Source organism: Podarcis pityusensis (assembly GCF_964106645.2).
Source record: "Podarcis pityusensis genome assembly, chromosome: 3".
In the NCBI taxonomy this organism is placed as follows: domain Eukaryota; kingdom Metazoa; phylum Chordata; class Lepidosauria; order Squamata; family Lacertidae; genus Podarcis; species Podarcis pityusensis.
Window position 1 is genome coordinate 57,248,017 of NC_138026.1, and position 17,056 is coordinate 57,265,072.

At 41.5% G+C, this 17,056-nt stretch overlaps 1 protein-coding gene and 1 long non-coding RNA gene across 2 annotated transcripts in view; one reads left to right on the forward strand and one right to left on the reverse strand.

Annotated features, from left to right (window-relative positions):
• On the forward strand, window positions 1-2,284 carry LOC308473060. Its single transcript, XR_013983882.1, has 2 exons — window positions 1-79; window positions 1,810-2,284. It is a non-coding gene; the product is annotated as an uncharacterized lncRNA (long non-coding RNA).
• A 5,992-nt stretch (window positions 2,285-8,276) lies between these two features.
• Window positions 8,277-17,056, reverse strand: part of THEMIS (thymocyte selection associated) — a 67,979-nt gene continuing 59,199 nt past the window's right edge. Inside the window, exons 6-7 of the mRNA XM_080999654.1 lie at window positions 14,026-14,188; window positions 8,277-12,584 (exon numbers count right to left, since the gene is read on the reverse strand). Coding sequence (XP_080855780.1) covers window positions 14,061-14,188 — 128 coding nt within the window. The 3' untranslated portion in view covers window positions 8,277-12,584; window positions 14,026-14,060. The remainder of the gene's footprint in view (window positions 12,585-14,025; window positions 14,189-17,056) is intronic.

The following is a 17,056-nucleotide window of genomic DNA, read 5'->3' on the forward strand; positions in this document are numbered from 1 at the left end:
TTCATTGCAGACTTCACACCTGAGCAGAATAAAGTGCTGTTTCTACTTGGTGCTCTGAGTAGAGTCAATGAGAAAACAGGTAGGTGTTTGGACAACCACACAGTGCACAACTAGAATTGAAGCTCTGGGGCCGGTAGGAGGCTGGAGGAAAGTGGTAGCTGCTTCTGCACTACCCCACACATCAGCTGTTAGGCAGGGAGGCTGAGCAGCCCAAACAAAGTTTGCTGCGCCTCCAGTCTCTGCCTTCACCAACATCCTCTTCAGGCTCCAGGGAGGGTCTCCTCATGAGCCATGAAGACTCTCCAGCTTTCTCTTACCATTTTTGAGGTTGAATCAAAATATTTATTTCCCAGCACCACACATATACACGCAGTTGTATATGTTCATGTAACATAAATACTAGGGTTGCCTCCGGTTTTTCTTCTGCGTGCAGTTTCTTCCTCCTGCCTTCAGTGTCTGGCAGATGTTGTTGCAACCCTTTTCCATCACACACCGGTTCTTTAAAGTCAATTAAAGATCTAGTTAAACAGTGAACCTCTGCTTCTTAATAGCGGTGTAGGAGGGTTTTCACCAGGTGAGGTGCTTTTGCACTCAGCGCCTCCCTGCCTCCCATGCCCAAACAAGAGCCAGGTACTGAGATGAACTGTGAGTGAAGTCCATTCCCCCTGTCCCTGGTGGGAATTTGCAAGGATGATTTATCCTCTGTTATCCTTGTTTTTCATTTGCCAACAATCCCCCGCTGTTGTGGGGGCTGCCTCCATTAAGGCAGGCAGGACTGGAAGCCAAAAATAAACTTCATTGTATTCCCAAAAATAAATGACACAGAAGAAGGGAAACCTGTAAAGGAGGTGATTCATTTTCAGAGGGAAATACGCATTTCACCAAGCTGAGGTTTCATGCTTTATCTGCTTTATAATGGTCTTTTGCTCCACTTCTCCACACAGCTGTTCAGATAGCTATAAAATTGGCGTTGCATGGCACCATCTTGTGGCATTAATGAGAAAAAAGCAACTTTTTGCTTTTTATATTTATTTTATTTTTACACTCATATCCACTTTTCCTTCAGTGAGTAAAGCAGATTAGGCTGAGACACGATGACTGACCTAGTTAATGTCATGGCCGTGGAGAGATTTGAACTCTGATCTGCAAGGTCCTGTTCCTGAAAATCCTACCTGATATATAGCTCAAAGCCTTCCATCTCAGATCAAAAGCAAAATATAATAGGATGGGAAGATACTTGAGTGCTATGGATGAACAAACAACAAACAAACAAACAGCATGGTCCAGGACCAGTATCTTCAAGCCATTCAGTGCCTGCATAAACATTTCATTTCATTAAACTTTTAATTTGTATGCCACCTTTCTATCTTAACTATACACAGTGCATTTTGGGGGGGGCAGGGGTATGCATACCCCTATACATTTTGTGAATCTAAGTTTGGCCTCATTGAGGGGCAGTATTTCAATATGAGTAGGAAAAGGAGAGTACCCCTAAACATTTTAAGAAAAAAAGCACTGACTATACACAATGCAGTTTACAAGCTGAAGAAAACAACAAAATGTACAACAAAGATCATGCACCTTATAACAATCTGATCCAACACAAAAAGTCATAATAAAAACATAACTTTAAAACAAACAAAATAATGTAATATTCAATAATCTATTAGAATATAACAGCACACAATAAAATTAGCTCTCAAAATACCAGCATGTAAGAATTAAACAGAAATTCACACTTAACAATTTGTTGAACTGGAAAGTGGAAGATAAATCCTCACATAAATAAATAAAACCTTTCTTTTACAGGAAACCTTTTGCTGCTGATTTGGAAGGCTGCCATGGCTACCGAAGGAGGAAGAGAAATTGGCCGCAAACTTATTGAAAGTGTGATTTAGAGAAACTTGCGAAACTTGTCTCGAGGGGGGGGGGGGAGATAATTCCTTTAATTATCTGCTTAGTAGTGAATCAACGTTTGCTAGTTGGTTGCATTTCTTAGCAATTCACCAGTTTTAGGCTTATCTATATGGGATTAAGGTTGCAACCCTATTTACACTTACCTGGCACTTCATTCTGAGTAGACCTATACACAGTGACTTGTTAAATGCCATAAATCAGGCTTCTTCAAACTTGGCCCTCCAGATGTTTTTGGCCTACAACTCCCATGATCCCTAGCTAGCAAGACGAGTGGTCAGGGATGATGGGAATTGTAGTCTCAAAACACCTGGAGGGCTGAGTTTGAGGAAGCCTGCCATAAATAAATAAAATGAAGCTGAAAATGAAACCTGATTTGTCTTTATCAAGGAACTGCAAAACACCCCCTCCCCCATCCTTCCTTGTGGTTTGAAAGGTCAAAAGTGTATGAAGCAGCAAATGTAACATTGCATTTCTACACTAGGCTAGTTTTGAAATACACTCACACACCCCTCTCTATTCTCCATTCAGACAAGCAAGAGTTCATGGAAGCATTCCAGCCTGGCAAAAACATTTGTGTAACAAAGTGAAGAGTGTAGCCTTGGGAGAGTTACAAACTGCTCTGGGTTTTTAGTATAACCAGGCAGCATCTTAATCTTGTTAGATAAATATTAACTTCTGAATTCACTTACATAAATAAAAAAAGAATACAAAGCTAACACAACATTTGGAGAGGCGGGATGGGGGGAGCTGTGAAGCACGAAAGCATTTTAGACCCAATGTGCTTATAAAACTATGGATGCGCTGCTTGTCCCTATCAGCTGTAAAATGTGTCACACAGCACCATCTTGTGGTACAGATTAGCAGTGCTTTGCAAAACAGCTTTCTCGAGGATTATTGAGAATTCTGCTTCTTAGAAGCTTTGACTGAAGCAAAATAAAATATATCTAGTTGAGAGAACACCTAAGGACTAAATTAGTGAGGGGTTGAACTAGTCATGCCTTGGAACTGGACTCATAAACCTAAACTAGTTCAGTTTATTCCAAAATAGATTGGTTATATGTTTTGGTGCCCAAATTTGATATGTTGTTATTATTTAAAAGGGACGTGGGTGGCGCTGTGGTCTAAACCACAGAGCCTAGGGCTTGCCGATCAGAAAGAAGGTCGGTGATTCAAATCCCCACAATGGGGTGAGCTCCCATTGCTCGGTCCCAGCTCCTGCCCACCTAGCAGTTCAAAAGCAAGTCAAGTGCAAGTAGATAAATAGGTACCGCTCCAGTGGGAATGTAAATGATGTTTCCATGGGTTGCTCTGGTTCGCCAGAAGCAGCTTAGTCATGCTGGCCACATGACCTGGAAGCTGTCTGCAGACAAACACTGGCTCCCTCGGCCTATAGAGTGAGATGAGCACACAACTCCAGAGTCGTCCGCGACTGGACCTTTACCTTATTATTTAAAGCTCAAAGTGCCTTGGGTTCTCACTGTCTCAGGGAACACATCTACTTATATGAGCCTCTCATCCGCAACATGAGAGACAAAGGTCTCAGCTAAAGATTAATTCCCCCCCCCCCCGCTCCACTTCCAATCCTGAATGAATTGAACACCCACCACCACCACCCAGGGACACTATTTGCTATGGGGGAAATGCAAGTAGTTTGGCATTTAGCTCTGTGAGGATGACGTATATACATCAGCTTGTGATTTTCTTTTTGGAAGCAACTATTGCATCCAGTAAATTAACAATGGTTCAAGTACATATGACTCATTTTAATGTTTTATATGGCTTTTTTGACCTGATATGTCTCCTGTGGATTTTTTTCTCATTTTATGCAGCTGTGCTGACATTTCACTTTCAAAAATGAGATATTCCATGTCTTGGAAGTTCTGCCTTGTATTTTTCTGTATTCACTGGCACTTTCTACTCCTGCTTCTCCAAGGTCTTGAGTAGGATTTTTTAGAATTAGCATAATCAGTAAATGACAGGATCAATGAAATCTGAAAATATCACATGCTAGAGAGGTTAAAAGCAACAAAAAAGGCTTTTATGGGTATGTTCGTAGCAAAAGGAAGAACAAAGAAACAGTGGGGTCACTCAGAGGAGAAGATGGTGAAATGCAAACAGGGGACACAGAAAGGGCTGAACTCCTCAATGCCTTCTTTGCCTCAGTCTTCTCCGATAAAGAAAACAATGCCCGACCTGAAGAATTTGGAGCAAATGATTCAGCAGAGGAAACACAGCCCAGAATAACTAAGGAGATAGTACAAGAATACTTGGCTAGTTTAGATGTATTCAAGTCTCCAGGGCCAGATGAACTGCATCCAAGAGTATTAAAAGAACTGGCAGATGTGATCTCAGAACCACTGACAGTCATCTTTGAGAATTCCTGGAGAACAGGCGAAGTCCCGGCAGACTGGAGGAGGGCAAATGTTGTCCCTATTTTCAAAAAGGGGAAAGAGAGGACGCAAATAATTACCGCCCAGTCAGTCTGACATCAATACCAGGGAAGATTCTGGAGCAGATCATTAAGCAAACAGTCTGTGAGCACCTAGAAAGGAATGCTGTGATCACCAATAGTCAGCATGGATTTCTGAAAAATAAGTCATGTCAGACTAACCTGATCTTGTTTTTTGACAGAATTACAAGCCTGGTAGATGAAGGGAGCGCCGTGGATGTAGGCTACCTTGATTTCAGCAAGGCATTTGACAAGGTGCCCCATGATATTCTTGTAAAGAAGCTGGTAAAATGCGGTCTTGACTATGCTACCACTCAGTGGATTTGTAACTGGATGACTGACCGAACCCAAAGGGTGCTCATCAATGGTTCCTCTTCATCCTGGAGAAGAGTGACTAGTGGGGTGCCACAGGGTTCTGTCTTGGGCCCGGTCTTATTCAACATCTTTATCAATGACTTGGATGATGGACTCAAGGGCATCCTGATCAAATTTGCAGATGACACCAAACTGGGAGGGGTGGCTAACACCCCAGAGGACAGGATCACACTTCAAAACGACCTTGACAGATTAGAGAACTGGACAAAAGCAAACAAGATGAATTTTAACAGGGAGAAATGTAAAGTATTGCACTTGGGCAAAAAAAATGAGAGGCACAAATACAAGATGGGTGACACCTGGCTTGAGAGCAGTACATGTGAAAAGGATCTAGGAGTCTTGGTTGACCACTAACTTGACATGAGCCAACAGTGTGACGCGGCAGCTAAAAAAGCCAATGCAATTCTGGGCTGCATCAATAGGAGTATAGTATCTAGATCAAGGGAAGTAATAGTGCCACTGTATTCTGCTCTGGTCAAACCTCACCTGGAGTACTGTGTCCAGTTCTGGGCACCACAGTTCAAGAAGGACACTGACAAACTGGAACGCGTCCAGAGGAGGGCAACCAAAATGGTCAAAGGCCTGGAAACGATGCCTTATGAGGAACGGCTAAGGGAGCTGGCATGTTTAGCCTGGAGAAGAGGAGGTTAAGGGGTGATATGATAGCCATGTTCAAATATATAAAAGGATGTCACATAGAGGAGGGAGAAAGGTTGTTTTCTGCTGCTCCAGAGAAGCAGACACGGAGCAATGGATCCAAACTACAAGAAAGAAGATTCCACCTAAACATTAGGAAGAACTTCCTGACAGTAAGAGCTGTTCGACAGTGGAATTTGCTGCCAAGGAGTGTGATGGAGTCTCCTTCTTTGGAGGTCTTTAAGCAGAGGCTTGACAACCATATGTCAGGAGTGCTCTGATGGTGTTTCCTGCTTGGCAGGGGGTTGGACTCGATGGCCCTTGTGGTCTCTTCCAACTCTATGATTCTATGATTCACATGGCATACCATCAAAATACCCACCCACACTCCTTCCAGCCAATGGATATACTTACTTCCACAGAGGTAGGGAATCTATGGATGTTGTTGGATCCCTGTTTTCATCATCCCTGACCACTGGCCATGCTGGCTGGAGTTGATGGGAACTAGGGTCCAACAATCGCTGGAGGGCCACAGGTTAGCCATGCCTACTTCACAGACAAAACTGAATGTTAACACCTCTTCTTTCAAGTGCAGCTTTGTTTTGTTTTACAGAAATTGCCAGCATGGATAGTTTTTCCCCCTCACACCTATAAAGTACCCAGCACAAAACAGATTGTGCTTGACCGCACCTTTATATTTCTAGTCTTTAATCTCTGGAGCTCTACAATAACTATTTTAGTTTCCTCCTTAATGGTGTATCAGTGTTTGGATGAAGTCAAGCTCACTCCACTGGGATCCATATGGCTTAGAAGACCAGGCTTCTCAATTAGTCCCCCTGTTGAAGCTTATCTGCACCAAATTAAAATGCCATACCAAAAATATAAATTAAATTCCGTTAATCGGTCTTCATCAATGAATAATAAAGCAAATAAATAGAGCTGAATTTGAATGCTGATTTTCTCTGTTTTCAGGCAGTGAAAAATATCATATACTGTAATAATATATTTCTTCCTCATGAAATGAAATGTGATCTGTCAAGACTTTGAAATTGTTTATTTGGGAATTTCAGCAACTTCAGCAAAAGAGTTTTTGGTTTTTCTATTCACCTTCATACAAAACAAGTTCATATTCTGCTTTTGTGAGCTTAAGTGTATGCATTTCAATTGATTCACTCACTTAAAGCCATAGAAACACTTTGCTTCAGAACACAGTACTGAATCCTGGGAAGGATTTAGACGCTCTATCACTGTTTGAAGTTACTCCCTTGTTCTGACTGGTAGGCTTAAATAACCTGAGGAAAAATTGCTTGCCAAAATGTTATTCCTAGAGGGACTAAAGGCCTACATATTCTTTCATTTTGAGGAACCGGGACTGGTCTACACTCACAGAATGAGGCAGCAGAATGCACTCTGTCACTTCAGAAAAAGTTTGGGATGGTTGCTTTGAATACTCTACCATATAAAAACAGGCACCTTGCAAGTAATAAATAAATAGCAGCACCTTGGGGTGTGGGTGTAGATCAGCCATTCCCTGTTGTATTTGTTTGTCTTTTCTTATAGAGCAGGAGTGGGAAACCTGAGACCCTCTAGATGTTGTTGGACTTCAACTCCCATCACCCTCTGTCAACATGGCCTATGGTCAGCTGCAGGCCAGACTCACAGAATTCCCATCTCTAACTGGGGGGGTGTAAGTAGGCATCATTTTCTGTTCCGCTCTATATTTGTTGCATGCAGCCTTGTTTCTGTTCCACTGCAGTTTGTCCTCTACCAAAAACTACACTATTTGTCTTGCTGATTGCTGTGACAAAAATATGTAACTTACTTAATTACTTAGGTAGGCTGGATTACATTCCAGATGTGGGACAAATAAGTAAACATGGGCGATTCTTGCTCCCACTTCCATTTTCACCAGTTTCCCAACATCGATACCTCTAACACACAGGGTTCATATTTCAAATTCTCCCCTATCTGCATTCTGTAATGGTGCCATTTCTTCTACTAGCTCAGAAGTCTTCACCTCATTCACACTTCATTCTGTTGAATGTGAGAATTAGGTCCCTGTCAAAGGCCATGAAGCTCATGTGATTCTTGCTACTGTCTTGTGTGACAAAAATAGATGTGATGGTGTTACAGACAGGTGCTGCTACCAAAAGAAGAAAAAGACCTGCACTCCCTCCCCGTTTCTTTGGAGATATATAGCTAAAATGACAAGTCTTGCACTCTTGTCTCTCCATCCTGTTATATTTCATTGGCTGCTGATTGCACAGGCAAGGTATCACCCAAGTGAGGTGATGTTGGGTTGTGATGTGACTATGTCTGCACAGAGGGGAAAATTGCTGGTATGGGAAAGCGGCAACATGCTCTGCTTCACCACAAGTGAGCCCTCAAGGAGCATCCAGTAGGAGAACAGCCTTTACCAAAGGTGTCATGGACCTTGAAGACACGTGAACTCAGAACGCAAGGGAGAAACGTGCTAAGAGGAAGGCACGCTTGGCAAATCCACACCGTGATCAACTCCCACCCGGGAACCAATGTCCCCACTGTGGAAGGACTTGTGGGTCCAGAATTGGCCTCTACAGTCACTTATGGACTCATTGTTAAAACCATGTTTATGGAAGACAATCTTACTCGGTTACAATCGCCAAAGAAGAGAAAGAAGAAGAAGTATGCTATCTTCTTTAAAAAACAACAATGGTGGCATTATAAGTCTGGGTGGGATTAAAAGGCCCACAATGAATTTATCACTTCTAATCATTAGATTAGATTAGATTAGATTAGATTAGATTAGATTAGTTAAGGCCTTTTGCCTTAACTATTCCTAGACCAGGCTTCCTCAAACTCAGCCCTCCAGATGTTTTCAGACTACAATTCCCATCATCCCTGACCACTGGCCCTGCTAGCTAGGGATCATGGGAGTTGTAGGCCAAAAACATCTGGAGGGCCGAGTTTCAGGAAGCCTGCCCTAGACAAAGGCTGTGTACACGCCAAACATTTGAAACACATCCTCTGCAAAACAAGGAGAAGTCTCCTGGGAACTGTCTATAAAGAGCTGCAGTTCTCAGAATCCCTTGGGGATGTGTGCTTCAAATGTAAGGTGTGTACGCAGCCAAATGAAATGTCCAGAGTAGCTTACAGTTCATAGTTAAAAAAACCCCAAACCCTCAATAATCCATGGGTGGTGGTGGGGAAGCACAACTGAAACAAGAGAGATTAAAAGACAAGCAGCTCTTTTGCTTTCTAGAACATTCAACTTTCTTCTCATGGACATTGCACCACACACATGGACTGTCCTGCCAGTAGAATTAGCGTCACCCTTTTCTGTCTTCAATAATGCCACAAAATTTAACAAGTAAAGCCCGTTATAAGCCTTAGTGCTGAGGAAGTTTGAACTTGCTGGTTTTGCATCGCACCATTTCTCTTAAACACAGGAGCCCTGCCAGGAGGCTTTGAAAGCCCTGCAGTTGTATCACATGAGGATGCCAGGTCCATATGTAGTCAGCACTCAGGTTACTTCCTTCATCCTGTGCCTGTTTACACCCGCAGTATAAAATCTTCACTCATTGCTTTTTTGCTCATTGATTTATGTGCTAAGTTTCGACAGGTGAAGCTTTTCCTGACAGTGAAAATGCAGTGATGGGCAAATATCCACCTGTTGTTTTATATTGGTCACATTACTATTCTACATGCAGTGCCATTGTCTATAGGAAAGGCGACAATGCTAAGCCCATCTCCTGACAGAGCTCCTGTGACTTTCAAAGACACAAAAAGGAAAATGGCACCGTATGGCCCCACCACCATGCTATAGGAATATGAAAAGTCACATCTAGTAGAATTTCAACCCTCCATGTAGTTCAAAGGCACAGCAGCCTTCTTAAAGGTTTGGATCTGCTGTCATATTATTTCAGGGGGAAAAGTTTTTAGGAAGTGGATAGCTTTCTTTTATGAGAACTTTCCTGTTCTGGAAGACTTTAAAGAAATGTCAATTAGTTGTCACCAACAGTTCAAACCCAAAAGCTAGTCAACTTGCAATGTCACACAAATCCATTCACCATAATTGTGGGAGATAGTTCCAAAGCCCCACACTGCCAAGGGAAGGAACTGGGGGCTCCAGGCAAGAAAGATACCATTGTCTCATATTTCTTCCTCTGCCTGCCCTGGTAACATGTATAATACACAAGATGTACTTTGAGTCTTCCTGTGTCATATGCAGAAGCCAAAATGTTTTCTCCATGAAAATAATATTGGGGCAGCTCTTGTACATTCCTAGAAGATTCTATCATTAAGGTATTTTAATATCACTCTTCAACCACATTCCCATGGTGGCTATGCTGTAATGACATACTTATGTAAATAGATCTTGTGGGTATTAAGACGTTCATTTTGCATTATATCAATATTTTAGTTGGCTCTTAGGAGCAAGCTGAGATTGGGGACGAACCATATTGTCCCCTCACACCTTGTTTCTGCTTTGATGTGTCCATTCTCTCTCAAAGTCACACACTATTTGCTGATATGAGCATTGGTACTTTAAAATGCATCAGGACACTGAACACTGAAGTGCTACTTTGTCCTTTAATGTCCCAGGACATGGGTTCCAATTATTCAGTGTCATTTTATGGATAAACTTCTAATGTACTGTCATTATCTAGCAATTTTAAAAGGAAATAAGTTAATGAGGTCTAAGAAAATGTGGGAGTGTTTACTATAATTACCTGGTTCATAGATCAGACTAATTATATTTCAACAGATTTCCATGTATAATCTAAAAGTAATTACTGCAGCTGCCAGCTGTTAAAATATTACGCTAATTGTACTCGAGAAAAGTTTGAAAACAAGTTTTTGACCTTTTCTGTGTTTAATTTATATTATATCCCACAGCGTCTCTGAGAAGGAAGCCTCCACCGCCCAGAAGCTGACAAAACAAATACCCAAACAAATAAATGAAGGAGGCAGGTGGCTTTCTTCTTTCAATGAAATAAATAGAACTAGAATTATAATTTGTGATTTTTTAAAAAATAAATAAATAAAAATAGGTATGTTGCTTAGTCAATTACATGACTGTATGAAGTTTTCCACCATGCTCTACATTTCCTATTCACTTTGGAGGGGAATGATCAGTGACATAATTATTAATATTATTTAATTCAGGTTTCTTAATTTTCTTCTGTAGCCTTCTGCAACCCACAGCAACAGAGCCTGTGGCAAATTATGGAAAAAGAGGAGAATTGATGACTGTTTCATTGGACATTTTTGTACTGCTATCTTGATTTTGTTTGATACAATATTTTGGGATTATTTTTTAATGTTTCTTATTTTTATTCCTAAATAGATTTTAGATTTTGTTCTAGAAAAGCTTCATTCTTTGTTTAGAACAATATTCCCCTTGAAGCACATTTAATGATAAGTCTTTTCTTGATCCCATTACTCTTGGAAGAGAATCGTAGTGGATCTGGAAATTCTTTAACCTTCAGACTCTTGGGCAAACAATGTTCAACACTTTAAAAAGAGTAAGAGAAATTGTCAGGGATTTGAGACTAGATTTGCTTCTGGAAAGAAGAAGCTTAGGACTAAATACAGAAGGTCTTTACTAGCACAGATTGTGCAGAGAGGGAGTATACACTTCATCTTCTTCCGAAGACATTGGGATTTTGATCTATGAACTGTCTGGCTTTGATCCTACTGCATGTGTTGAAGAAACTGATCACAGAAGCACACATGCATCCAGACAGTGTATTTGTTCCCTTGAAATCAATGGGAAAAGCTAGTCATGACTTAGTTCCTACTGAAATCAATGGAACTCAAGTGTAACCAACCTGATGCAGTCCTTAACACACTTACCTGGCAAGTCCCATTGAGATCAGCAAGGCTTTATTTTGTGAAGAAATGTGCAGAACTGCACACATTCAGCCCACAGTTCTTACAAAGCTGCATTTGTCAGCCATATTACTTGAGGCAGTATGGATCAAACAGAGTACTGGTGTTGCCAATGATAATCTGAACAGGGGCTGCAAATATACCCTTGGAAAATTAGCATTGCAAAGTTCTTTATACACCATGCATCCTGCCCTGTGTTATGGATATATTCCTAACAGGGCCAAGGCATCTTTCTCTTTTGCTATGGATACTATTGTAAGGAAGCAGTGTCTGGAGTGGTGTTCCCCCTACCCTTTAGGAAAAGTAGAATTGTGCTTTGTTTTTTTCTTCTCTCTATTTAATCCGACAGGCTTCCTATGCCCTGACAGCGGCATGGCAGGAGAAAATTCAATCACTGGAGCATTTCCAATTATTCACTGCAGATCCAGCCTTGGAAAAGTGAAACCTGCTGATACTTGCTTATCACAGAACTCTCCAAAGCACAGCCAGGTGGATCATTTCTGCAACTAGATTACTAGGTGCAACAGAGGGCAAGGCCAGTGCTTCTTGCAGGTGTAGGTAAGGTGGCATTTTAGCATAGTCACTGATCAATTTTGTAGCAGTGTAATATTATGCCTATTGACTCAGAAGTACACCCCAATGAGTGAAATGGAACTTACTCCCAGGTTAAGTGTGCAATAGAATTGTAGCCTAAAGGCTGTGTGTGTAGGCTGCACTTCCTACTTATTTATTAAAAAGCATTTATAAACTGCTTAAAATTGAAAAATCTCTCAAAAGTCTAAAAAGCAAATGATATACTGTATCATTAAAACAAACACACACAACCTAAAACGGCGATAGAAAAACACTTAAAAGCAAATAAAAGCAAATAAAACAGAAATCCAGAGGATTCAGACATGTAAAACAGGGTCTAGCCAATGCTACTATCTGAAGCCAGACATGTAGGTAGGAGCGGTACCACTGCAACACATTACTACCTGCTCCCAACTCACAGAGACGGTTCAGGAGGATACGATGGTCAATACTGAAAGCCACTGAGAGATCAAGCAAGAGTAACAAGGTTGCACTTCCACTGTTCCGAAGCTGTTCTGTTCCAAAGTTATCTGAAGGTTTAGTAACTCTTCTTCTTCCTCTTTTTACTATTTACTTCAATAATATAAATCAGTATCACCGCATTTCAGTCTCAATGTTTTTGAAAGCACAGCAACATTCATTTCACCATCACTGGAGTATCTATTTCTTCTTTCGTTGCCTTGCTGCCTTCATACTCAATGATGTGGACAGCAGTACAATCACTTCTGACAAGATTGAATCATTTTGTTTTCAGAGGAGTCTGAAAAATAAAGTGGACAAAAGACTCGTTCATGTTCAGACTCATCAGAATGCTTTTGTATTATTGATAACAGCTACCGGTATATCAAGAGCACTCTCCAATTGCGCTTACTTTTGTTTTTTATGTAGCTTAAACAATCCTAAAATAACTCCTCAGGCAATTTAATGTATTCTCTTAAAACCAGGATTACACAGTCTTGTTTTCAGCACCTGTCCAATACAGATTTCTATAAATAATAAAATATTTTTTTGTGTGTATTATTATTATTCGAAATGATCTGACATTAAAGTCTGAGCTTTAATTTCTGCAAATCTCCACCGCCATATAAAAATTGTTCTCAGAGAGAATCAAGGCATCTGGAATACTTGGCTCATCATTGGCAAAGCCATTGTTGTGAATTGATATCACACACACAAACACAAATAAAACTTTCTATACCCAGCATATTACAACTCATTATCAGATCCTGTCAAATGTTATCATTCTCATTGAAAATAATTGTGTGTGGGTTTTTATTTTTATTTTTCATGCACTTTATTTAGAGTCATGCTTGGCATGCTAGATAAAGAGTGTCTGGAAGATCTCTGAAGGTCAGAAGTAGCCCAACTGACTGGTAGAAACTAGGATGTCCTTTGTTTATCAAATGATCTCAGACAACTGGGTTGCTGGCTCAGCCACTGAAGATGGTAATTTATGGGATGGGTTCATAATCCAGGACTCTGATAGCAATCTCCTGAGAGACAGCAAAGGTATTTGCTTTCATGTGTTGCTAAAGCCTTCAAACAACAGGGCTAATAAAGTGCAGCTTGCTCTCTGTTGACAGGGACTTTTAAAGGGCAGGTGGATAAAGGTTTGAAGGGCCTGATGCTTGAACAGCAAATGTCACAATTAGAAGAAGAGCCTGCAGGCAGATGTAGTAACTTGAAGAGTGCATTCTGCTGAGCTCCTGCCAAAGAAGGAAGCAGATGGGATTTAAAAGCAAATCACACCTTTTCTACTGCATATTGCTTGCCTAGTCTAGTTTAACCATAGACTACTACAGCCTTCCCCAATCTAGTGCCTTCCAGATGTTTTGAACTACAATTTCAATAATCCCTGACCAATAGCCATGCTGGCTACGATTGACACAAGTTAACATCTGGAGGGCATCACCTTAGGGAAGGCTGCTCTAGTACAACCCAAAGGGCTAGTTGTACTAGGCAGAATAACATAGCACATTTTGAGGAACCACTGAAGAACAGAAGCCAATCAATTGATTACATCATTGAACAGAACCCTTTCTTGGTGTTATTTGAACTGTGGGCCTGGCAGACTCATATTCTTGATCAGAGGAGGGGAGAGGAGAGCTCTGTGTGAGTACAAGTGCCTACACAACCCCTTTCTCCCCTCCCCTCCCATCATCTTCGGTTTACACTGGTGTCTAATAACAAGGCAAACACACTTTTTGTCCCTCTTCTTAAGTAGGTTGCATTATCATTAGATGTGTTCTCCTGGATTTTTGGGGGTAACACTTTCTGTAACACTGATATCTTTATCATCAACGTCAGGCCTGGAATTTGGTTTCTTTTCTGCTCTGTGCTTCGCAAGCACTCCCTTTGATGAATCTAAAAATAAAGGAGACACAACATGGGGTTAGGGGTCTACAGTACATGAAACATTCCACCATTACCAGCCTCTCAGGAATAGGATGTTGGCCAACAGATCCAGCTACACACACAGCTAGCTGCTTTTTGCACTGTTAGTAATGCTGACTTCTTATTTCTCAAGGAGAATATTACTCAGGGAGCCACTTTTGAAACTTAGGTGGGGCTCTCAAGAGCAGCCCATGATGCTACTGCTCCTTCACTGGGCACACCCATTGCTGTATACACCCATGTAAGGAAGGCACTGAATACGACCTTGTCTATGACTATTTACTTTGGTTTTGTTTGGCAGCACTTAAATCACTGTGCAACTCAGAAATCAAATGCTACATGACGGCACACTCTGCGCAGCTGACAGCACCACGAGGCTAGAGGGAAAAGTGTATTTTATAGTATAATTTTGCAATTGCAGCCAGACACTCCAGAGCAAGGCATGTTGTATTAATTCACAGCCAGGCACTCTGGCTTTGGCCTCGTGCCTCTGAGCAGTCTGATTGTGAATTACTACCCCCACACATTTCTATTTCTGTTATGAAGGAAATAAGACATGACTGCTTGTTTATTTATGAACAAACAGCTCAGCAGATATTCTCTACAAAGCCGCAAAGGCTTAAGCTGTATGCTGATGGCCAGCAGTGTTTTGTTCATCAGCAGCTCAATCAAACAATCCAGATGAAGCCAACATACAGATATGTGGATATCGACATGGTCCTTCTGAAGTCAGTTGGGATGGGCATTTCAATCCAGAAGGTTATGTTAGACTCGCACAGGGTGTCCTTAAGGTCTTCTGCATTCATGCTGCAGGGTGACAGTTGCTGGGATTAGCACAATCTCCTACTGTTTTATGGGACCAGTTACAGATAGGTAGCCGTGTTGGTCTGCCATAGTCAAAATAAAAAAAATCCTTCCAGTAGCACCTTTAAGACCAACTAAGTTAGTTCTTGGTATGAGCTTTCGTGTGCAAGCACACTTCTTCAGATATGATGGTATCTGAAGAAGTGTGCTTGCACACAAAAGCTCATACCAAGAACTAACTTAGTTGGTCTTAAAGGTGCTACTGGAAGGATTTTTTTTATTTTGTTTTATGGGACATCTGTGATGTGTAATCCTGATGTTTCTCAGGGAGGCAGTTCATACAATGTGTCAGGGATCTGCTAGGTTAGCTGTGCAAGTACCGGTCCATTGGAAAGGTCAGAGGTGTGCATGGTGGGTCCCAGCACATGCTGAGGAAAGATTCAGAGCAGCAGTAAAAGCTCAGAGGGACCCAAGACAGAATTCGGGTCAGGCAGAAATCAGTGTCCAAAGCAGCAAACAGCAGTCAGATGAGCCTGAGGCCAACCAAGAAGAAGTCAAACCTGAAACAACAGATCAGCCAGTCCCCTGCTGGATTCCAGATCACCTGGTCTGACTGGACTGATGAGCTGCAGCAATCCCTTTGGCCATTGTTGCAGCAGCACGGAAAGGCCAATCGCTTCCTCTGCCCAAGAGCTGCCCTGAAGGAAGGACAACTTAGGGGCATAGTGAGTAATATACTGGGATCCTGTACCAGAGTCTGGAGTTTGAGTCCCCTGGCAGCTTACACAATAACCTATTCAGCATATCATCTGTAGAAAAGTGCTGGAATGAGCCTGGGGCTCTCAGGATGTTCCTTACTATGCATAAGGCTAAACACACAAACGCCAACCCAAGCAGGCCCTATTCATGTGATCTACCCAGCCCTTTTTCCTTATGTGAGTGGGGCCTCCTCACTTATATTTATGCACATCAGCTCTAATTGCCTTAAAGGAAGTTGATAAGGAGGGCGCATGAGGACAAGGATCACTATGGTGCCCCATTGGATGTATCTACCACATCCTCAGAGAATGAATAAAGCAGGCTTTAGAATCAGTCACATTTGATTAATGGGCAGAGAACTGAACTGTGTGTCATCAATGTAAGACGCTGACAACTCTCTCAGCTTTACCCATAAAAACCAACACCACTGATTATTACTTTCTGAACCATATATATTTATTCACAGCATTTTTTGTAATTGGAAACAGGACTCCCATTGGAATCCATGGCAAAATAGTGAAAGGATTTGGGTTTTACCCACCCAGCAAGCTCAATCTTGTAACCTTGTCATTTCTTATCCTTGAAGATGACTACGTAGTGGGTAAAGACCAGGTAAAGATCTGGTACATCAAAGGATAATTGCCAGAGCTTTGCTGAAAGTGACCTCCACATTTGTTCCTGATCTTGCTTCCTTTGTGAATCTGCTCTCAAGGAAGTGACTCTTTCGTAAACACTGATCCCACTCATATGTATAATGTCTCCAGTGGGAGTTATATCTAGTAAGTAAGCAAGCATGGTTGTAACCTTAATATTATAACACAGATTGCATATCAACAGCAATGACTGGGGCCTTCAGTTTGGCATCATGGCATATTCAGACACTCCCCTTGTCATCTGTCATGCCCCCTACTTCTCTCAGGTTTTTTAAAATGTGTTTCTTGGCTTTTGTTGTTGTTTGCTGCTTGTGAGAGTATGCTTTTTTGTATGTGTTTTGTTTGGGACAGTAAGTATTTTACCTGGGGTTTTTTTTGGGGGGGGGTGTTCTGAGCATAGCCAGTTTTTCTTCCATAAAGTGGCCACTTTTGAGGAGCTCACAACAGATTCTTAGGTTTCCAGATGTACCCCCAGGCACAAAAAGGTTGAGGAGCACAGAATTATGATGTACCAGACACAGGCACCCTGTTGTAATTCCAGGAAGCCATATATGGCTGAGAGCTGCTGTTCTGTCAGGCTTAGCTTTCTGCTTTCCCGTTTGTAGAACATAGTCTATAGCAA